The following is a 20,749-nucleotide window of genomic DNA, read 5'->3' as shown; positions in this document are numbered from 1 at the left end:
CCAGTAAATGCTGGAACCTAGGCATGATGGGACTGTGATTGCTGTTAGCTGTTAGCAATCACACTCCTATAATGTCAAGTCAGCCAGTACATGCTGGTACAGGGTGGCTGTAAGTGATGGGCAGACCCCATACTGCTGGCAGCATCCATAGACAAGGGGGGCAGCTAGCTAGGTTTCAGCATGTACTGGCTGACTTGGCATGATAGGAGTTTGATTGCTAACAGCAATCAAAGTCCCATCATGCCTAGGTTCCAGCACTTACACATCCAACCAGTAAATGCTGAAACCTAGGCATGATGGGACTGTGATTGCTGTTAGCAATCACACTCCTATCATGCCAAGTCAGCCAGTACATGCTGGTACAGGATGGCTGTAAGTGATGTGCAGACCCCATACTGCTGGCAGCATCCATAGACAAGGGGGGCAGCTAGCTAGGTTTCAGCATGTACTGGCTGACTTGGCATGATAGGAGTGTATGAATGAGTGTGTGTGTGATAGCATGGATGTGTAAGTGCTGGAACCTAGGCATGATGGGACTGTGATTGCTGTTAGCAATCATGCTAACAGCAATCACAGTCCCATCATGCCTAGGTTCCAGCACTTACACATCCATGCTATCACACACACATTCATTCATTCATATACTCATTAATTCACAGATTCATTCCCTCAATCACACATTCTCATTCAAACTCCCTCCCCACCCCTTACCTGCACTGCAGCTCCTCGACGCCGCTCACAGACTTCAGCAGAGGGCGCGGCCTCCCCCTGCGTTCTCTGGTAAAGCACAGAGGAAGCGGGACTGGAGCAGAGTCATGTGATGTCACGTGAACTCTGCTAGGTTCCGCTCCCTCTATGCAGTACAGAAGACCCTCCCACAGGTAAGTAGCAGGGCTCGAGGTGCGGCCCGCGGGATCCAAATTCGGCAGGGGGGCAACAGGGGGGGCAAGGATTAACCTAGGGGGGGCAATTGCCCCCCCTTGCCCCCCTGTAGTGACGCCACTGGTTGTTATTCTATCTCTCACTGTTCAAATAAACCTGCCATTAAAATGACAGACTGATCAAGTCTTTGTCAGTGGGCAAAGTCAGCAGAGGATCAATGTTTTCCTTCACTGTATAACCAATCACTGTATATCAATCACAAAATGAGCCATAATGAGCGAAGGTTAGGAATATGGTTACATGGAGTGAAATCAATTATTGAATTATATTATTTTTATAGGTGTTTACTTAATATAAATGGTATATTTACTTTTTATTAAATACATGCACATAATTTTTTTTAAACTTACCTTCAGGTTTATTCTAAATCTAGATTTTTATTTTATATATTTTATTAAGTGGATGCAGATGATGCGTTTGCAGCATCCACATTGTATAGCACTCAGACACTGACCTCTGAAAAGGCGGAGCCTGAAGAACCACATGCCAAGCTAGCCCCTGCTAAATGCAGCTTGCTCCTCCTGTGCAGATCACTCGTGCCTATGTGTGCTAAAGGCATCCCAGGCCCTCTTTCTGTGTGTACTGGGGATGGTGATTTGCTGCCCATGTGATTGTCAGAGATTTCCCCCATATACCAATTCTGTATTGTGTTGTTTGATCTCTCATGCAATACTTCTGTTATTCACGAAGCCCTACATTTGCAGAGGAACTGTCGCAAAATGAAGAACACAGATGATCAAGGCATTAACTGATCAACAGAAGAAAAAACAACAATCCATGCCTATCTTTGTTAATCTGGTATCTTACATTAGCTGTTAGTTTTCATGGTTGCCAAAAATAAATAAACGTGCCTGCATGCTTGCAGCTCATCATACAGATGTATAATGCTTACATGCAGGATGGTAAAGGAAGTCGTCCTATTTTGGGGGAAAATAATGGGTGAAAAATGTTTTAGTTTTCATGTTTTGACTTAAACTAGTAATTTATGAAAAGCTAAATTGCAAAATATATATAAATAGGTTTCCCTGTGTAAATAACCTCTGTATAAGCTGCTCACCTTATAACTATAACAAAACAAACCTATAGTCTCGGTGGGAAACATCCATTTCTGCTCTATTTACCCTCACTGGTCCTATTTTTGGTATTGTTATTGCTGCTGCTCATTATAGGTTTTTACGCTATGCACCAATGTATGCAATACTTTCCAACGCCACTTATTGACAGTCAATAAGTCAACTGTCAACAACTCATTTTCACTACACTACAAGTCCCCCATAACTTCGTTGTCAATTAATGGAAATTAATTATAAACCTATCAGAATCATAGAAATTTGATAGTAGAAGAACCATGCTGTTCGTGTAGCTTGCACGTTTTTTTTCTTAAAGGCTCAAAATGAAACAATATTGTCTAAAGCAAAAACGGTTCTATTGTCAGTTACAAAGCTGTCCGCTTCTAGGCGTTGTTGTCCAAAGACGTCTAGACAAAGAGGGTGTGTTATCATCTTGCAAGCACATCTCAACTTCTCCTATCCCGAATCGCAAGCTAACGGGACCCTTATTAAGTGGAAATAGCACGAGCAGCCAGACTACTGCAAAGCTTGCCAAGGTCTAACGTTATTCTGTGATGTTGCACTGGAATGAGGAAGTGGAGTGGAGAGGGGTGGGACTCGTACCACAGCTTCATCCCGCTGCGCTTCTCAAACCACCACATGGAGAAACTGCACTGGACTGGAACAGCTGTCTACAGCTTGCCCAAGGAAGAGCAGGTAATACATGCATACGTTTCTGTTGAAGGCTAGGACGTCTGCGTAGGAACTTGCATGGACTTTAACAGAGTAGGCTCTTCGTCGCTCTTCTTAAAATTTAATGTACATATTTTGTACATGCGCTATATTTTGGAGAAAGTGCTCATGTAGACATTACGCATCCCAAAAATGAAGCATACGATTTCTATCCACACTTTACTTGTACGCGTAGCACTTAACGTACAAAAGCTTTGATATATAATTTTGCATTTATATATATATATATATATATAAAACACATGTTTTGATATGTTCATTGCCGCAATTCCAGTTAATGTTTCATATTCTGAATGGGTTGTTGTCCATTACAATTATTAACATAAGCAAACCTTGATAACTTTTTTCAAATGTAGATATTCATAAGTTGTTTTTGTTCTATTTGTTAAAGCTTTATTACACGTTTCAATGCTTTCGTATTCTTATGATATGTAAAATATATTGATACAGTATAATAATTAATACAAGTACTTGATTTTAGGAAATATACAAAAGTAAACTATTCTCACAAAAACTTAGAAACTCTACATAATGGAGAATAACCTGGTGTCTATATAACTCTTGTTGACATATTAACAGTTACAATTAACTGTAACCCCCCCTTGTCTTCCTCAAAAATAAACAAGGGGTTTCCCAAAATAATTATTTTATTAAAATTGTCCATAAAGTCGGTAAAAAAGACCTGAGTCACTTTAATTTTAATTTTCCTAGCAAATATTTCATTCACGCTGTAATCTGTTCATAGGCATTATATGGCTTATCCATAATACATGTCCTTGCAACATGCAATCTGCCTTTGCATGTAAATATAAAACTTAAAATACAAACTCAAAAATTGTTGCAACCAAGCATATCGAATTAAAATATAACTTTTCATAATATATAAAAAATAAAATTAATGCACAATACTGTGTCACAACAAGAAATGTGGAATACAAATGAAACAACAAATTATTTGGTGTATCACCATTGCCGTTTTTTTTTAATTCCTAACATTGCTTATGACTACAAACATTGATTGTATTCTGTCTCTAGCTCACCTAGAATTTAAGCTACATTGGAGAACCTGCTTGCATTTCTGCAGTCATGTGATGAAGGGGTCATGATGCTTTCTATGTTTTAGGTTGTAGGGTGTTTTAGGAATTAAAAGAGAACAGTATTGCATTAAAATAATACAGTAATTAACGTATTCTGCATAATTGGTCGGTGCTAATCTACGCTTGATCACTAGATCAAATTTCACCATCTATTTTCCGATCTGTGTTTTGGAAATAAATTAATATTACTACTAGGACTATGACTAGTAAAGTCTTTGCCTTGTAAAACAGGGCTAAAATATAAAACTGACATTTCACCATTTAAGAAAGTTGATTAAGGAACGGTCATGTTTTTAAACTAATGTTAAACTGTAACATTTAAATGATTAATTTACTTATTGTATTGCAGAAATGAAAATATGGTAATATGCTATTGTGATTTTACCAATACATTTACCAAATTTTTACCTAATTTATATATATGGATTACAACATATATAGTATATCCCTTATAATGTTATTGCTTTGGTTAAATAATATAATGTAACACTAATCCAATATATATATATATATATATATATATATATATTAATGTTTATTTCTTATTGTTTATAGTTTGTATTTACAATGCACTTTTAATTTGTTTTTAAGTTAAAGCTTTTTTTAAATAATATTCAACACACGTTTTACTTCATTTATGTATGTAGGACATTACATACATAAATACGTCCATATTGCAGTGTTTGTTTAACTTGTGCATTTATGCAACGAATTGTATATTGTTTGTAACAACATTTTGCTGAATGTGTTGACTTCCCATGTGCGTTGTTTATCTCTTCAGAAGATATGTAAATGCACTGCAGAACAGTCTGAGAGCAAATGGAAGTATAGGAAACAAAATAAGCAGGGTGGTTTAAGGAAATTGTGAAAGAAAGCTGAAAAGATAAGAAAGTGGAAAGTGTTTAATTAGACTAGTAAACAACACTCCACATTTGGGTGTTATGTCAACATTTTAATACACATGGCACACAGCTAAATCAAAAATAAAATTACTGCTATAAACTCAAAATTCCAAACAAAGCCAGGAACAAACTATATTGATGATTTAAAAGTAACTGTGGAATTACATTGTTGACAAAGTATGAGAATTTTCGTATTTCAGAAATAAGCCATATTAAGTGCCACATGTGTTTGTTTTTTTTGTCATTGGTTCATAATAAACGCCATCTCCAGGTTAATCGGAGCCAGGGTTTTAAAAATTTGCAATAATGAATGCGATTTAAAAAGATGCACAGAAGTTTAAATTAAACTTTTTGGTCCACGCTCTTCCACCACTGCTTTCTATAACATTATAGACTCCTTACTGGAACCTAGTCCTATTGCTGCATTAGCTTCAGGGTTTTAGCTCATATTTTAACTACCAAAACTAATTCTAATAGCCATCTAAGGTTGCACACAATGCTGTTTCCCAACAATATTATTTAAATGCATAAAGCAATAAAGATTTAATATCCATCTACCCACAAGCAGCTACAAATGTAGGGTATGTGTAAGGTACCCTCAATGTTTTTCTGTTGGCATCTATTGCATTTCAGTAAATGGTGCTTTACCTGAAATATCAGTTCCGCTATATGCACCTTTCTAAACGTAATAGACCTGAATTTGTTATCCTATTTTTCAGTCTTAGACATTTTAAAACTTGATTTTCCATATGCCTAAATACAATAGAAGATTTGCATGTTACCTTGCAGACTAAAAACACAATATTCAGGGGATTTGTGACATGCATGTAAGAAAATGGACCAAAAAGAAAATGGAGTCTTTAACATGAGTTAACACCTTTTTATTGGACAAACACTGGAAAATGTTACAAAGGTTTCCATGACATTTTTATTTTAGATAGATCATTGATCTGAAGAAGAAACATCGAAAGTCCCCAAAGCTTGAGCAACTTTACATCTTTTTTGTGTTGATCCAATGACAGGTGTTGGCTTTTACTAAAGATAAATGTGCATGTCAAAGTGAATTTAGGGAAATCTGAGAATATCTTTCATTTATCTGACTAAATGTTTGGCTTTAAACAATTCCATTGGTTGCTCTGCTGTTTGCTACACATTGCACTGGAAACACTATTTATCATACATAGTTCCCATAGATTGGAAATAGATACGGTGGATGCCTCTTTCTCTTTTCCTGAATGTCTTTCTACTGGAATAATGTAAATAAACCTAAAAACTATACTTGTTCAAATATTGTAATTGAATGCACTGTTGTTAATAGGACATTTTTGTAGGTACGTGGAGATAGCATCATAATAAAATTTTAATTGTTGAGGTTTGAGCATTTAATCTAAAATCTCATTTATTTTATGATTTGTGTGTTTGCTGATAATTATTTTGGGATACACAACATTTCTGTGCTGCAGCAAATAATTCCCTGCACTACAGAAAATGGTAATGGCAAAAAAACATTTTGCTTTATTGATATGTCTTTAATGATTCAAAAACCATCTGATGTACTCTGCCCACTTTTTTTTAAACATCCGATTTGCCACACAAATTATCAGCAGTCATATGTGTGTGCATAAAGAGTGTACCCTCTCTTTCTACACTGCAGTTCTATAGCTATTTTACTATCATAAATAAGAACAATTTTCATTGTCCTGAGCGGTCTTTAGTGAGCAGACTTTCTGTTAAAGCTACCTGGACATACAAGCTTTCAAATGTAAAAGAGTAATTGTGCATTGTAAAATCTTGCATATTTTTTTTTCTATCTTTAGGATACTTGTCCACTTCTCACAAAGGCACAGTAAAAAATAAACAACATTCATGCTGTATCACTCATTCTCCTCCACTTCATAGTATATTGCATTTACAAATAAAGCAGAAGAAAGAACAGGCTGGTTTGTCTATGAAACACATAGGACATTCATTTTCTAAGTAACTGTCTTCCCAAATGTAAAGAAGGTGAAAGACTGTGAGGCAAGAAAGTGGTAGATGTTTAGATTGGAGTAAGGAGCAAGAGGTTGATGTGTGAGTTAATGTATGAGTAATATATATTTTAATTTGATCACATTAAATAAATGCTCTTGTTTTGTTTCCGGAAGTAAGGTCTGCATATTTTATGAACTTGGTATTTGCATTATTTGCAAGTGCGGTGCATTGTGCATGGGGAACTGCTTTTTATTTGAAGAAACAGTCTTGTCCCCAGTTGTATTGTATTTTTATTTTAATGTATGTTGGAGTCCATTTTCCTTGGACTTCAGAGCAAATTTCTAGAGCAGGGGTCAACAAACTTGGCTTGGATCTAGGAGCCAGCCAAAAAAGTTAGAGTTAGCTCTTTTTTTCTCACCCATGTATTACTGAACCTGGCACTTATGCTCACAAATATTAACACACTACAGTAACACACCAACATTCTACGCTCATGTACACACACATGTTAACATACTATATACTGACGTACACACTCCTGTCAATGCCATATTGTAACATAAACAACACCATACATGCTAGCACCACACTCTTAAACACATGCACACACATACACACTCTGAGACTGTACATATAAACAGTGACTCAAGTGATATATATATATATATATATATATATGTGTATATATATATATATATATATATATATATATACTACACTGTGCACACTCAGAAAAGCTTAATGGCGAAGATAGGCAGCTGCGTGGCAGGTGATGGCAGCCCTGAAAAACCCTGGGTGCCAGGAAGTGGCTTCCAGTTGTCATGGTGACCTGGCGCCTGGGGTTTGTCGAGACCCTGCTATAGGAAGAATGCAAATAAAAATACTCCTGTTGCTGCAGCTGCCCTCCTCCTTTGTGGCTCGAAATTTCAGTGCAGTGTGAAAATGTTAGTGATGTTCAATGATTCTTACTCTTCAGGAGAAAAATACATTTTCATTGAATAACATTTGGATTTTCAATTTTTTATAACATAACATTTTTACTTTATGTGATAAACCTACAAGATAATAGTTGAAATGTATTAACATCTCTAAGTTTCCAGGTGGTAAGCCTATGTGTCTAACACATAAATGTGTTCAACAGCATTTACAGCAGTCACCCTTAATATACCCACCACAGTGGGACATATTCATTTCCTAATGATTTTAAATCTTGAGTGTTGGAAACTGTGTTTTGACTTCAACATGATCATAAGATGACCCTAATTATAAGATAGTAACATAGTTCATAAGGTTGAAAAAAGACCAAAGTCCATCAAGTTCAACCTATATAATATTGTGTCCCTACTGTGTTGATCCAGATGACCCTTCAAAATTTGAATATTAATTTAGAAAAAAAGAAAAAGCCTGAATATAAGGCTGCCCTATAAGAAAAAAGTTTTATTAGTAAATATTAATTCACATGTAAACTATTTTTTTCATATTTAATAAAAACTATAATCGAAATTTTTTTTTTTTTTTTTTTAAATATTTTTATTTCCTTTTATTTGTCAACCTGACCCCCAGTTATGCACATCTGCCCTATGGCTTGCCACCCCTGATATGCCTTATACCCCCTATATGCCACTGTGCCTCCCTCATATGCCACTTTGCCCCTATATGCCACTCTGCCCCCCAGATATGCCTTATACACCCTATTTGCCACTCTGCCTCCCTGATATGCCTTATACCCCACTAGTAACCATTCTGCCCCCCCAATATGCCTTATAGCTCCCTATATGTCCCACCCGAGTTACCGATGCATCCCTAGACTTGTCCCCCATGCTCCAGACTCCCTGGTGTCTACTGGGGGCAACCCGTTTACGTCTGTGCGATGCGCGCAGACAACCTCAGCTGCTACCCGACACTTCCACGGGGACTTCTATGACTGAGCACCAGAAGGCTTTTCTTCTCTCATTTATATATTTTTTGTTAACCCGGCAGTTTTCTCTTCAGTTTGTGCTTTTGGCGCATTATATCTGCTCTCTTATCTTCCTCCTTCTGAGTCTGCTTATAACTCCTAAAAGCTTCCTTATTTTTCATTATATTTGCTACATCTGCTAAGTACCACAGTGGTTTCCATTTTCTTTTAGTCTTATTAAAAAGTATAACACAGTGTTCTGCTGCCTTTAGCTGAGAATCTCTTACATATAATAAAGCACACTGATCTACATCAGAGAGATTAAAGTCCCCGTAACGATAACTTTACCTTTCATTGACATCTTAGTGATTTTATCAAGTAGTCCAGGTGTCTATATATCACACCAATGCGAACAACCCCTTTGTTACTAAGTTCTAAATTAACCCAAACTGTCTCTAGGTGCTACAAAAAAACAAAAACTGCGCTTCTCAGTCTAATAAAGCTGGCAACAAATATATAAACATAACTTTCATACGGTTTTGGTAGCAGCACCAACATTTTTCTTTTCCCTGTCTATACAGTTGATATAAAAAGCCTACACACCCCTGTTAAAATGTCAGGTTCTTGTGATGTTACAGATTGAGACAAAGATAAATCATGTCAGAACTTTTTCCACCTTTAACCCCTTCATTCCCCTATAGACATACCGGGACGTCCAAAAAACGCCTATTAAGAAACCCCTATGGACGTCCCGGTACGTCCAGCCCTTCGTGCAGCGTCAGGGACACATCCCTGCCGCTGCACGGGAGACCAGGCTGTCGTTTGACAGCCTGGACTCCCCACTGACAGCAGAAGCCGGCATTGCCGGCTTTCTGCTGTCCGATCTCCTGTAACAGCTTCCGGCATGAAAGCCGGTAAGCTGTTACACTGTAAACTTCGACCATCGCGTGACGTAACCCGGAAGGTCATCGGAGGGCAGGATATCCCCGCTGCGATCACAGTGTGATCGGTGCAGGGGGATCGCGGGGAGGGGAGTGAGAAACCATGTCTCTCACTCCCCCTCCTGCCAGTATAACCCTCCTGCCCCCGTTCACAACCCCCAAACCCGTTAAGCCATAGGCATAAAAAGTATACAAAATTGTACACCTTATAGTATGCTCCCTGGTGCTGGGAAAGTCTGGAAAATCTATATAAATTAGGTATTTCTGAAATCAGGACACCTGAATTGATAAACTTGGAGGGGATTTTCCATCACTTTACCTAATTTTGTGATGATTCAGAGGGAAAATGTAAGAAAAAATAGTTTTTTTTTTTAATCTTTGCTAGTTTTACTAAATTTCTCATTCTAAATTTTCAGCTAATCATCCAACTATGGTATCAAACGAAAGCTCTATCTCTCCTTGAAAAAACAATATATAGTTTACATGGGTACACCATTCACAGGAAAGGAGAATAATCGCTAAACCGACATACCCCAAAAATGGCAAAATTGCTCCGGGCTTTGAGGTACCAAAAACCACTGAGATTGAAGGGGTTAATGTGACCTATAACATGAACAATTCAATTGCAAAACAAACTGAAATCTTTGAGGAGGGGGTAGAGATCACAATAACCTGGTTGCATAAGTGCGCACACCCTCTTATGGCTGGGGCTGGGGCTGTGTTCAGAATTAACCAAGCACATTCAAACTCATGTTAATTTAATTAGTAGTCAATACATACCCGCCATCATTTAAAGTGACTCTGTTTAATCACAAATAAAGTTCAGCTGTTCTAGTAGGCTTTACCTGACATTTGCTTAGTTGCATCTCTGAACAAAAGCCATGGTCCGCAGAGAGCTTCCAAAGTATCAGAAGGATCTCAATGTTGAAAGATATCAGTCAGGAGAAGGGTACAAAATAATTTTCAATGCATTAGATATACCTGTAAAATTAACCTTTAAGCATTTTTTTAAAATAAAGAGCAACCCCACCTCATTTTCTACTATGTAACATCCCAATTATTTTGCTCATTGTACCAGATCTTAGTAACTGCCACTAGATCCACATTATCGCTTGATACCAGCGCTGGGATCTTATTCCCTAAACTATGGGCATTTGTATGCATCAATACCAAGCTACAATTTTTTAACCCATGTGTCACAACATGTTGTGGTTTTGCTTTTTCTGTAACTATGTTGATTCCAGCATTACTTCCCCAACTTTCCAAAGCTAGCTGCCACCTTAATCCTATCTTTATCCCCCCACACTTTACTTTAAAATCTCCTCTAACCATTTTATCCCCATTATCTCAGCTCCCCTATTGTTGAGGTGCAGTCTATCGCCGCTGTAGAGTCTGAAAATGACTGCAAAGTCTGCCCAGTTCTCTAAAAACCCAAACCCCTCCTTTCTGCAGCCATGCATTTACCGTATTTCCCCATGTATAAGACGCATTTGGGCCCCGAAATTTGAAAAAAAATGTATTACATAGTTATTGAACTCAAGTTATATTTATCATAAAATTCATACTCATCATCCTCATCACTCCCATCCATTAACTGCCCCTAAATTAACCCTAAAGACCCCATCAACCATAACTGCCCCTAAGATAACCCTGAATCCCCCATCAACCATAACTGCCCCTAAATTAACCCTTAAGACCCCATCAACCATAACTGCCCCTAAATTAACCCTAAACACCCCATTAACCATAACTTCCCCTAAATTAACCCCCACCTCCCCTAACTTTCGGCAGCCCAAATATTAATTTTTTAATTACTGTTAGATGAGTTGCTTAGTCATGTGGATGCTATAAGGAAAGGGGCGGGGCCAATCTTCAGTGTAACTGCAGGGAGGGACTGTTAATCAGAAAGGGGCGGGGTCGATTATCAGTGTGACTGCAGGGAGGGACTGGGAAGTAGTAACTGCAATCTGCAACCATTGTATTAGACCCCAGATTTTTCAAAAAAGGGACGTCTTATACATGGGGAAATACGGTATCTCCCAAAATTTCCACAACCCCCTTGGCTTCCCTGTACTAATAGACATCCCTGGAGTCATAAGACCCCGAAATGGACAAGCTTTACTTGTCCTGAATAAAATATTGATTTCTCTAGGAAGTTTAAGCTGTTAATGAGATTGCCACATTCAATGTGGAAAAAATGTACACTCAAATGGTTAATGGTAAAACATACAGCTATTGTTCCGTCACACTGTACCTTAAAGGTACTATAATACAAAGTATAGCTCTGTCCCCTTTAAATTTATGATTAGGGTGGTAGAGGGGCCAGAATCCCCATCCTGTGGTAAATTTACTAGATTGGTAGTAGCCTCAGTTGGCTCCACTGCTGTCATAATCATTGCTGCTTGTTAGCTCTGGATTAATGTTTGGGATACAGTAGGTTACCTTTGAAACACCACATTTTAAAATAAATGCCCTCACCAATGCAAAGAAAACCATTCACTCTACATATCATATCTACCAACACTTAGTAGGAGGATTGGGCAGTGTTAATTTCCTCATACCACAAAATTCACATCAGTTTGGGTGAACATAGAAAATGCTTTTGTGGTGCCATAGCGGTTGGCCTTCTTGCTCTGGTCTCCCAAGCAAAAAATACTAAGTTTCAGAGAGCACCACCGACAGCCAGATACTCATTTGCAATGGGGGACAAATGAAGGAGGCATGTACACCTCCCCCTGTGTTAGCCCCCCAATATTAAGAATTTTAACAAATGCTCATTCCATTTGTTGAATCTTTGTTAGATCAGGTTAGCTCAACTGTTTTTTTGTAAGATCTACTCTAAAAAATGCAATATTAACAATCTTTTCTAACCCGTAGACAGCCCCCCTCAACAAAAATTTCAACAAACGGTTATTGATTATGATAGCTCCGCGTTAGTTCAGGTTTGATCAGACAACATTTTTGTTAGCTCTAGTCTAATTAATGAGATAATGCATATTTAATGAAGGGCTGGCCCCCCCCAACCGAAATTTTGAACTTTTTTTTATTGATTTTGGTAGATATTCATTAGATCCGTTTTTTTTTTGTTTTGCAGGAGGAGGTATTCACAATCTTATTTTGAATGCAGGGCATGGCCCCCCTCAACTGAATTTTTTTAATTGATTTTGGTAGATATTCATTAGATCCGGTAAGATCAACTGTTTCTTTTCATTAGATCTATCACTCAGGAGGCGGTATTCACAATCCTATTTTATGATGGAGCGCCGGTGTGACATGACCTTCCGGTGCTCCATCATAGAAGCCCCGGCGGAAGTCCCGGCAGCAGCGGAGGTTGTCTACGCGCATCGCGCAGACGCCCACCGGCTGCCCCCACTAGACACCAAGGAGTCTGAAGTATGAGGGACAAGTCTGGGGAAGCATTGGGAAGTCGGGGGGGGGGGGGCAGAGTGGCATATAGGGGGTTGAAAGGCATTTCTGGGTGGGCAGAGTGGCATATAGGGAGTTAAAAGGCAAATCTGGGGTCAGAGTGGCAAATGGGGGGGTAAAAGGCATATCTGAGGGGCAGAGTGGCATATAGGGGGGTATAAGGCATATCTGGGGGGCATAGTGGCAAATAGGGGGTATAAGACATACCTGGGGGGCAGAGTGGCAAATCTGAGGGGCAGAGTAGCAAGCTGTGGGGCAGGTGTGCATAACTGGGAGGCAGGTTGGCAAATAAAAGGAAATAAAAGCAAAAAAACATTTCTCTCAACCATATTTTTTTTAAACTATGACAAATAGTTTACATGTAAATTAATATTTACTAGTAAAACATTTTTCCTATAGGATAGTCTTATATTCAGGCTTTTTCTTTTTTTCTCTAAATTAATATTCAAATTTTGGAGGGTCATCTTATAATCGGTATTAGTATTAATATAAGAGCTTTGACCCTGGGGTGAAGATAAAAGGGTGTAAATGGTCTGCAATACCGCTTTGGTACGTGGTACGTGTCAAAGTAACATTTGCATGAATGCATCCCAATGAGCAACAAACTGTGATGCACTGTGTGTTCTGACACATTTCTATCAGAACCAGCATTAATGTTTTCCAATAATTTGAGCTACAATAGCTCGTCTGTTAGTTTTGACCACTTGCACAGCCTTCGCCCCCCCCCTTGCATCCGTGAGCCTTGGCTGCCCATGATCCTTTGACCAGTTCACCATTTTTCCTTCCTTTTTCATAAGTACTGACCACTGCTGATGGAAACACCCCACAAGAGCTGCAGTTTTGGAGAGAAAGTGAACTACTTTGACAAGGGCCAAATTGTGATGGCTAGACAACTGGTCTAGTCTATATGTGTAGTATAGTGAAAATGCACAAACTGCGCATATTACGCATCTATGGCCCTTCTGAACTTCATCCTCTTTTCCCCACGCTGAGGGTGAGTAAAGGTTTTTACAAAGGATAAGTTCATGCAATGCAAAGATGGATACCTCATTCTTGACTAGGCCTATTATCCAAAAACAAAGCTGTAGTTTTGTGGACTTCTGCCAAGGTCTCCCTGGTTGACATAAAACAATTTTCAGGCCAGCATGGTCAGCTATCTAGTGCACCTTGTGGCCAGAGTAGAGATGAATGCGCTTCTGCTGAAACTACTTGGGGGCTACCCATTATTTGCTGCTGTCATTGTGCTGGTGGAAATCATTTGGACGCTCCTAGTCTATTTAAACATGTCGTTACCCAGGATTCACTGTATTTCCAGTTATAGTCACAGTTTATAGAGCATAAATGCTGCTAAACTCAGAGGACAGTCGTTAAAAGTACAGACAAAATATAGACTTACTTTTAGAGTAAGAAATCATTATACTGTCTGTTATACTCTATATGTTCTTGTGTGATATATATGATCTGCTGTGGTTATACAAGAGAGCCTTACACAGTAAGGAGTCATTAGAATGTCTACATAGAAAATCCACAGGGATCTGAATAAAAAGACCCACCATGTGATTACAGCCCTTCTCCTACTATACAGACAAAAGTATTGTGACAGCTGATCATTACAGCATTGCTGACCTTTATAATTGCATTCTAAATACATAGACATTAATATGTACTTGCCCCCCCCCTTTCAGCTATAACAGCTTCCACTGTTCTGTAAAAGCTCTCCACAAGATTTTCTGTGAGAATTGTTCCCCATTCATCCAGGAGAGCATTTGTTAGATCAGGCGCTGATGAGGTTTGTAATCGTTGTTCCAGTTCATCTCAAAGGTGTTCAATGGGGTTGAGGCTCTGTGTGGGCCAGTCAAGTTCTTTCACACCACACTCATCCAACAATGTCTTCATAGACCTTGCTTTGAGCACTGGGGCACAGTGATGCTGGAATAGAAAAGGACCTTCCTGTACCCACAAAGTTGGAAGCATAGCATTGTCCAAAATGTTTTGGTATGCTGAAGCATTAAGATTTCCCTTCACTGTTATAAGGGAAACCCCAGATAAACAGCCCCATACCATTATCCCTTATCCACCAAACTTCACAGTTGGCACAATGCATTCAGGCAGGTAACGTTCTCCTGGCAACCGCCATACCCAGACACGTTATCAGACTGCCAAACAAAGAACTGTGATTTGTTACTCCACTGAACATCATACTTTAGACCACTCAATCTGACCCTTGGCATTGTACTTGGTGGCGTGAGGCTTGCGGCACAGTTTTTGTGTTCATATTAATGCCAGTGGAAGTTTGGAACTCTTCAGCTTTGGAACCAGCAGAGAATTGGCGACTTTTACATACCATGCGCCTCAGCACTCGGCGACCCTGCTCTGTGACTTTACATGGTCTTCCACTTTGTGGCTGAGTGGATGCTGTTCCTAAACACTTCCACTTTCCAATACCACCACTTAGAGTTGACCAGGGACTGATTTATTTCATAGGTTGCGGTACCATGCTTGAATTCACTGAGCTCTTCAGTGTTCACAGATGTTTCTAAATGCAAACTACATGGCTAGGTGCTTGATTATATACACCTTTGCAAAGGTTCTGATTGAAACACCTGAATTCAATAATTAAGAGGTGTGTCCTAATACTTTTATCCATACAGTGTATTTACTGATCCAATTATGTTGAGGTAGCTATACAACTGATCAATGATGTTCAGATTCCCCTTACCCATGAGTAAATAACCTTCTGTGTGGCTACTTTTCCATGCATCAGTCTACTCCAGCACTATAAAGTTTGGAGGAGGAATTATAGATTTCTGCATCCTAATGTTTTTCAAATAGTAATAGGTATATGGCAGCTTATCTTGAAAACATTATTCTCATACATTTGCAAGTACAAAGCTTTAAATTTAGGAGTGAAATTCTCTGAAATTATCTACTAGAAAAATACTAATCAAAATGCTTGTGCTTCCCAACACCTGAGAATTCTTGCAGGTCTTTACTGAATCTACAATATATAATTTGTTCCTACACAGCTAAAACCTTAACTTACAAGAAGATCTGCATTCTCTCCTTCCTGAGTTTTGTTTTGCTATTTTTGGGACCTTCACTTTTCTGTAAGTAGAGGGAGTACATTCTAACTCTGGTACTCGTCATAGTAGACAAGGCTATAGCTTATATTTTGCCTGTCTGCAACTCTTTGAGGTGTATTTATTATTAATGGAGGCAGCAATGGTTATTACTCAGATATGCAGCCCTGCCTGAGAAAATGAGACATTCTTCAGCAAATTGCTTTCGTTTTTGATTGCTGATTGTACTCGTGTCACCAAACTGACTCAAGGTTCATCGATGCATGCTCAGTAAATTAAAAGGAACATAACTATGGATCAGCTGAGAGAATAAATTCTTTGCCTACAATGACCCAGGGCCATTTAATTTTCTGCTTAATTTTGTTGCAGTCAGTTTGCATTTTGGGTTATTATACAGCAGAAAATTAACAATAAATAACAAATTTGGTCCTTCTGTGCTTATAATGATATTTTTTGTATATCTTTGTAATTCTGCTCTTTTTTATATGAAAGGATCAAGGTCTGTTTCTGTCTGATACACAGGCAGGTACAGAGGAATTGAAAATGAGTGAAACAGATTTAATTTTTCCGTTTTTTAAATAAAGCTAAACAATTTAAGATATTAGTCCTTACTAAGTTTTAAGTATTTTGTAAACTAGTCCTAACAGTGTTTATATTTCATTTGTAGATAACAAGAAAGAAATGGAAAGTGACGAGGCACAGGACATGACCCAACTATCAGGTAAGATCATTAAATTAGCAAAAGACAATTTAAACCTTATGCGTTTAATGCTTATGTTCAGGAACAGGCACCATGTGAAATGTGAGTTGCTGTGTATCGCAATTCCCATCATTGTGGTTTTATTATATGGTGTAGAATCATGGAATGATTGGGTTTGCATAGATCTTTTTAAGGTCAAATCAGGAGTATTGGGGCTAGTATCCTGATTTTATCTTCAAAAATAAAAATAGCATCTGCTTCACGTTTGTACATGATGACCCCTTACTGCTGTTTTTCATCCTATTGTGGACTACAATGTAATCTTTAAGAAGTTGTTATAGGAGGTGTCATCAGACTCTTCCACCTTGTAGCGGAAAGAGCGACAGAAATTCTTGTATTACTTATAAGATATTAATATTATATAATGTGTTACATCATTGATCCATACAGATTTTTGATAAATATTTCAGCAACCTAATAAATAAAAAAGGTGTTTTTCTTCCCGGAGAAATACCAATTTATCACCAGCAAAGTGTATATTTTACTATGATAGCATATGACATGTCAATTTTTATAATTTTGGTGTTTCCATGCCACTTCCTTAGTGACTGGATTCATAGTAGGGAAAAAGAGATACAGGGGTTTGTTTAATGGAGCAATTATGTCAAAAAGGGGGGAATAAAACTGTTTTACAGGGAGTTAGCCAAAATGTGGAGAAACACAAGCAATACAATTACAGCAGTAAATTATTTATTAATGAGCAATGTGATACAGACATTATGCTGAAATTAGCAAGTTATAATTACATTTCTGTTGTCTGTAATGATATGAACTTTGAAGTTAAAATATACCGATTAGCCATAACATTATGACCCCTGACAGGTGAATTGAAGAACACTGATATCTTATTATCATGGTATCTGTCAGTTAGTGGGATATATGAGGCAGCAAGTGAACATTTTGTCCTGAAAGTTAATATGTTAGAAGTAGGAAAAATTGGCAAACGTAAGGATCTGAGCGACTTTGAGAAGAGACAAATTGTGATGGCTAGAGGACTGGGTCAGAGCATCTCCTAAACCGCAGCTCTTGTTGAGTGTTCCCGGTCTGCTGTGGTCAGTACTTATCAAAAGTGGAGCAAGGAAGGAAAAGGGTCATGGGCGACCAAGGGTTAAATGTACAACAATTAGCAAGAACATTTTATTTGATTCCATTATTTTTAGCTGGCTCCTAGATTTAAAACAAATTTGTCAAGCCCTGTCATATGTACCCTGAAAAAAACAAATTAGTGCACAAAACATTGGAGTAGTGTGGGCATTTGTAAAATGTTTTAGATGTTTTACATCTGTACTTACATTTCCTGTTTCTTGCAATGTGTATGTTTTATTTCTTTGAATGTACCTGACCTCCTTTTCCTGAATGGCTGCTCAAGTGTATTGTACCGGAAGCAGGAAGTGGTTTAGACGAGACCCAAATTGCTCATATACTAAATGAGCTTAACACAAAATTTATAGCATTACTAAACTCACTAACTTTTCCATAATGATTCCATAGTACATCAATGAAAAATGCCATTTTTAAACCATTCATTTTTGGGGGGTGGCAGGATTTTATATCTAGCCTGTGACACCATAACCTTATACAGTAACATTTTATTATATCTTTTCATGTGACAACGTTGAAGAAATTACACTCTGCTATAATGTAAAGTAGTGAGTGTACAGCCTGTATAAAAGTGCAAATTTGGTTTTCCCATCCAAATAACTCAACACACAGCCATTAATGTCTAAACCTTGGCAACAAAAGTGAGTACACTCATAGGTGGAAATGACCAAATTGGGCCCAATTAGCCATTTCCCCTCCCCGGTGTCAAGTGTCTTGTTAGTGTTACAAGGTCTCAGGTGTGAATGGGGAGCAGGTGTGTTGATTTTGGTGTTATCACTCTCACACTATCTCATGGTCGACCAAAGAAGTTGTCTTTAGGAAATAGACATATGAGTGCTGCCAGCATTGCTGCATAGGTTGAATGGGTCAGCCTCAGACCATACACCGCACACTGCATCAAATTGGTCTGCATGGCTGTCGTCCCAGAAGGAATCATTTTCTAAAGATGATGCACAAGAAAGCCCGCAGTTTGCTGAAGACAAGCAGACTAAGGACATGGATTACTGGAACCATGTCCTGTGGTCTGATGAGACCAAGATAAACGTATTTGGTTCAGATGGTGTCAAGCGTGTGTGGCGGCAGCCAGGTGAGGAGTACAAAGACAAATGTGTCTTGCCTACAGTGAAGCATGGTGGTGGGAATGTCATGGTCTGGGCCTGCATGAGTGCTGCCGGCACTGGGGAGCTACAGTTCATTGAGGGAACCATGAATGCCAACATATATTGTGACATACTGCCTTCGGAGACTGGGCCGCAGGGCAGTATTCCAACATGATAACGACCCCAAACACACCTCCAAGACAACCACTGCCTTGCTAAAGAAGCTGAGGGTAAAGGTGATGGACTAGCCAAGCATGTCTCCAGACCTAAACCCTATTGAGCATCTGTTGGGCATCCTCAAGAGCAAGGTCTCTTACGTCCACCAGCTCCGTGATGTCGTCATGGAGGAGTGGAAGAGGATTTAAAATACTTTAGCATTGTTTAAATATACAACAGATGCCCTGCTTTCAGCATTTTAGACATCTTCACTTATTTTGCCTTCTCTTTATTTCAGTAAATGTGTAACAACCTTCATAAACTAGTCTAGAATACATTTAAAGGAAAGGCGCTATGCAAGTAATATTTGGAAGATTCAGTTTGACAAGCAGAGTAAAACAGTTACAGCCCACATTAACCTCACTCATTTCACACATCTCTGTCTTTTCATAAACTAATATCTGATTTTAAAAACTGTTGCAGTTGTGAAATTATGTGAGCAAAGTGAGATATAAAAGAACGGTATCCGGCACTTCCAGGGAACCAAGGGGCAGAGATGCTATCTGTGTTAAATGGCAGTTTATGGTCTTCAAATATTATCATATCCACTGAGCTGTCCTATAAAAAAAATAGATGTTTAGCCCATAAACTTAATGAGCGTATGCATAATTTTTAATTACCTACCTGTGTTATATTCTGATGTACAGTATTTATTGATGTCCAGTTGCTTTACATTTATATTTAAGGTTATGTTCTTATACCTTTACAAACATAGGTAATGACGTTATTTACATTATTCTGTTTTTTTTATATTCTGTTTTCATTCTAGCGTCATTGCTTGCAAATAAAGAATGCATACAAAAGTATTTACCAGGCAGCAGATTGAGTTTTGCAGTGTGTGGCCACCAGTTGGATATACCTGGCCACACTCTGCATGAGCATAAAAATGTAACTTGAGGCCTGTCATTTCCAGCGGTCAGCTGTGCTTACATTATTAATTTGCCTCCTGCTCCTCAGTCCAGTCCTGGTACTTGCTAAGTACTTTGACATGCATTCATGGTTGGTTGCTTTTCGACCAGTTTTAACTTTCTGGCAGGGTAGCATTCACCTTTTGCATTATTTCCTAATATATGCAAAGCTAAAAGTAGGAAAGATCAAATACTTTTGTTAAAAGCCCCAGTGCTTACTAAATCTACCAAATATAGAAGAATATATATATATATGTTCACACAAGGCCATTAGACCCTCTGGAACTCTTGCGCAAACCAGCATTGAAGATGCCGGGCATTGAGTGTGCAGTGGCACATGTGTGCAGTGGCAAGAAGAGATGTAAGAAAATATTTCTGTAGGATTGTGTAGGCTGCCAACTGGCAGTCATCTTAATTGCTCTGTGCACAAATCTCATGTTTAACAGTATGTCCAACACTTCTGTGATAAGGGGGGAGGTATAGCATTTACTTTTAAACACAGTGGCTTCCTCAACATCATGTTTTAATGTTCAACTTGGTAAAAAAAACTAACAAAAAAATTCCTTTAGACAGTGGTTGTCACCTTCTGGCCTGGGGGGCATATAC

At 38.4% G+C, this 20,749-nt stretch overlaps 1 protein-coding gene across 10 annotated transcripts in view; it reads left to right on the top strand.

Annotated features, from left to right (window-relative positions):
• The first annotated feature begins 2,507 nt into the window (after nucleotides 1-2,507).
• IKZF1 (IKAROS family zinc finger 1) overlaps nucleotides 2,508-20,749 on the top strand; it is a 77,363-nt gene continuing 59,121 nt past the window's right edge. For all 10 annotated transcript variants that reach the window (XM_053467774.1, XM_053467773.1, XM_053467771.1 and 7 more), the window contains exons 1-2: nucleotides 2,508-2,708; nucleotides 16,726-16,779. In XM_053467774.1, the coding sequence (XP_053323749.1) occupies nucleotides 2,567-2,708; nucleotides 16,726-16,779 (196 nt within the window). In that variant the 5' untranslated portion in view covers nucleotides 2,508-2,566. The remainder of the gene's footprint in view (nucleotides 2,709-16,725; nucleotides 16,780-20,749) is intronic.

The sequence above is a fragment of the Spea bombifrons genome, chromosome 5 (genome assembly GCF_027358695.1).
Source record: "Spea bombifrons isolate aSpeBom1 chromosome 5, aSpeBom1.2.pri, whole genome shotgun sequence".
NCBI classification, from domain to species: Eukaryota; Metazoa; Chordata; class Amphibia; order Anura; family Pelobatidae; genus Spea; species Spea bombifrons.
The sequence above is the reverse complement of the archived record's forward strand: the minus strand, read 5'-3'. Positions and strand labels throughout refer to the sequence as shown.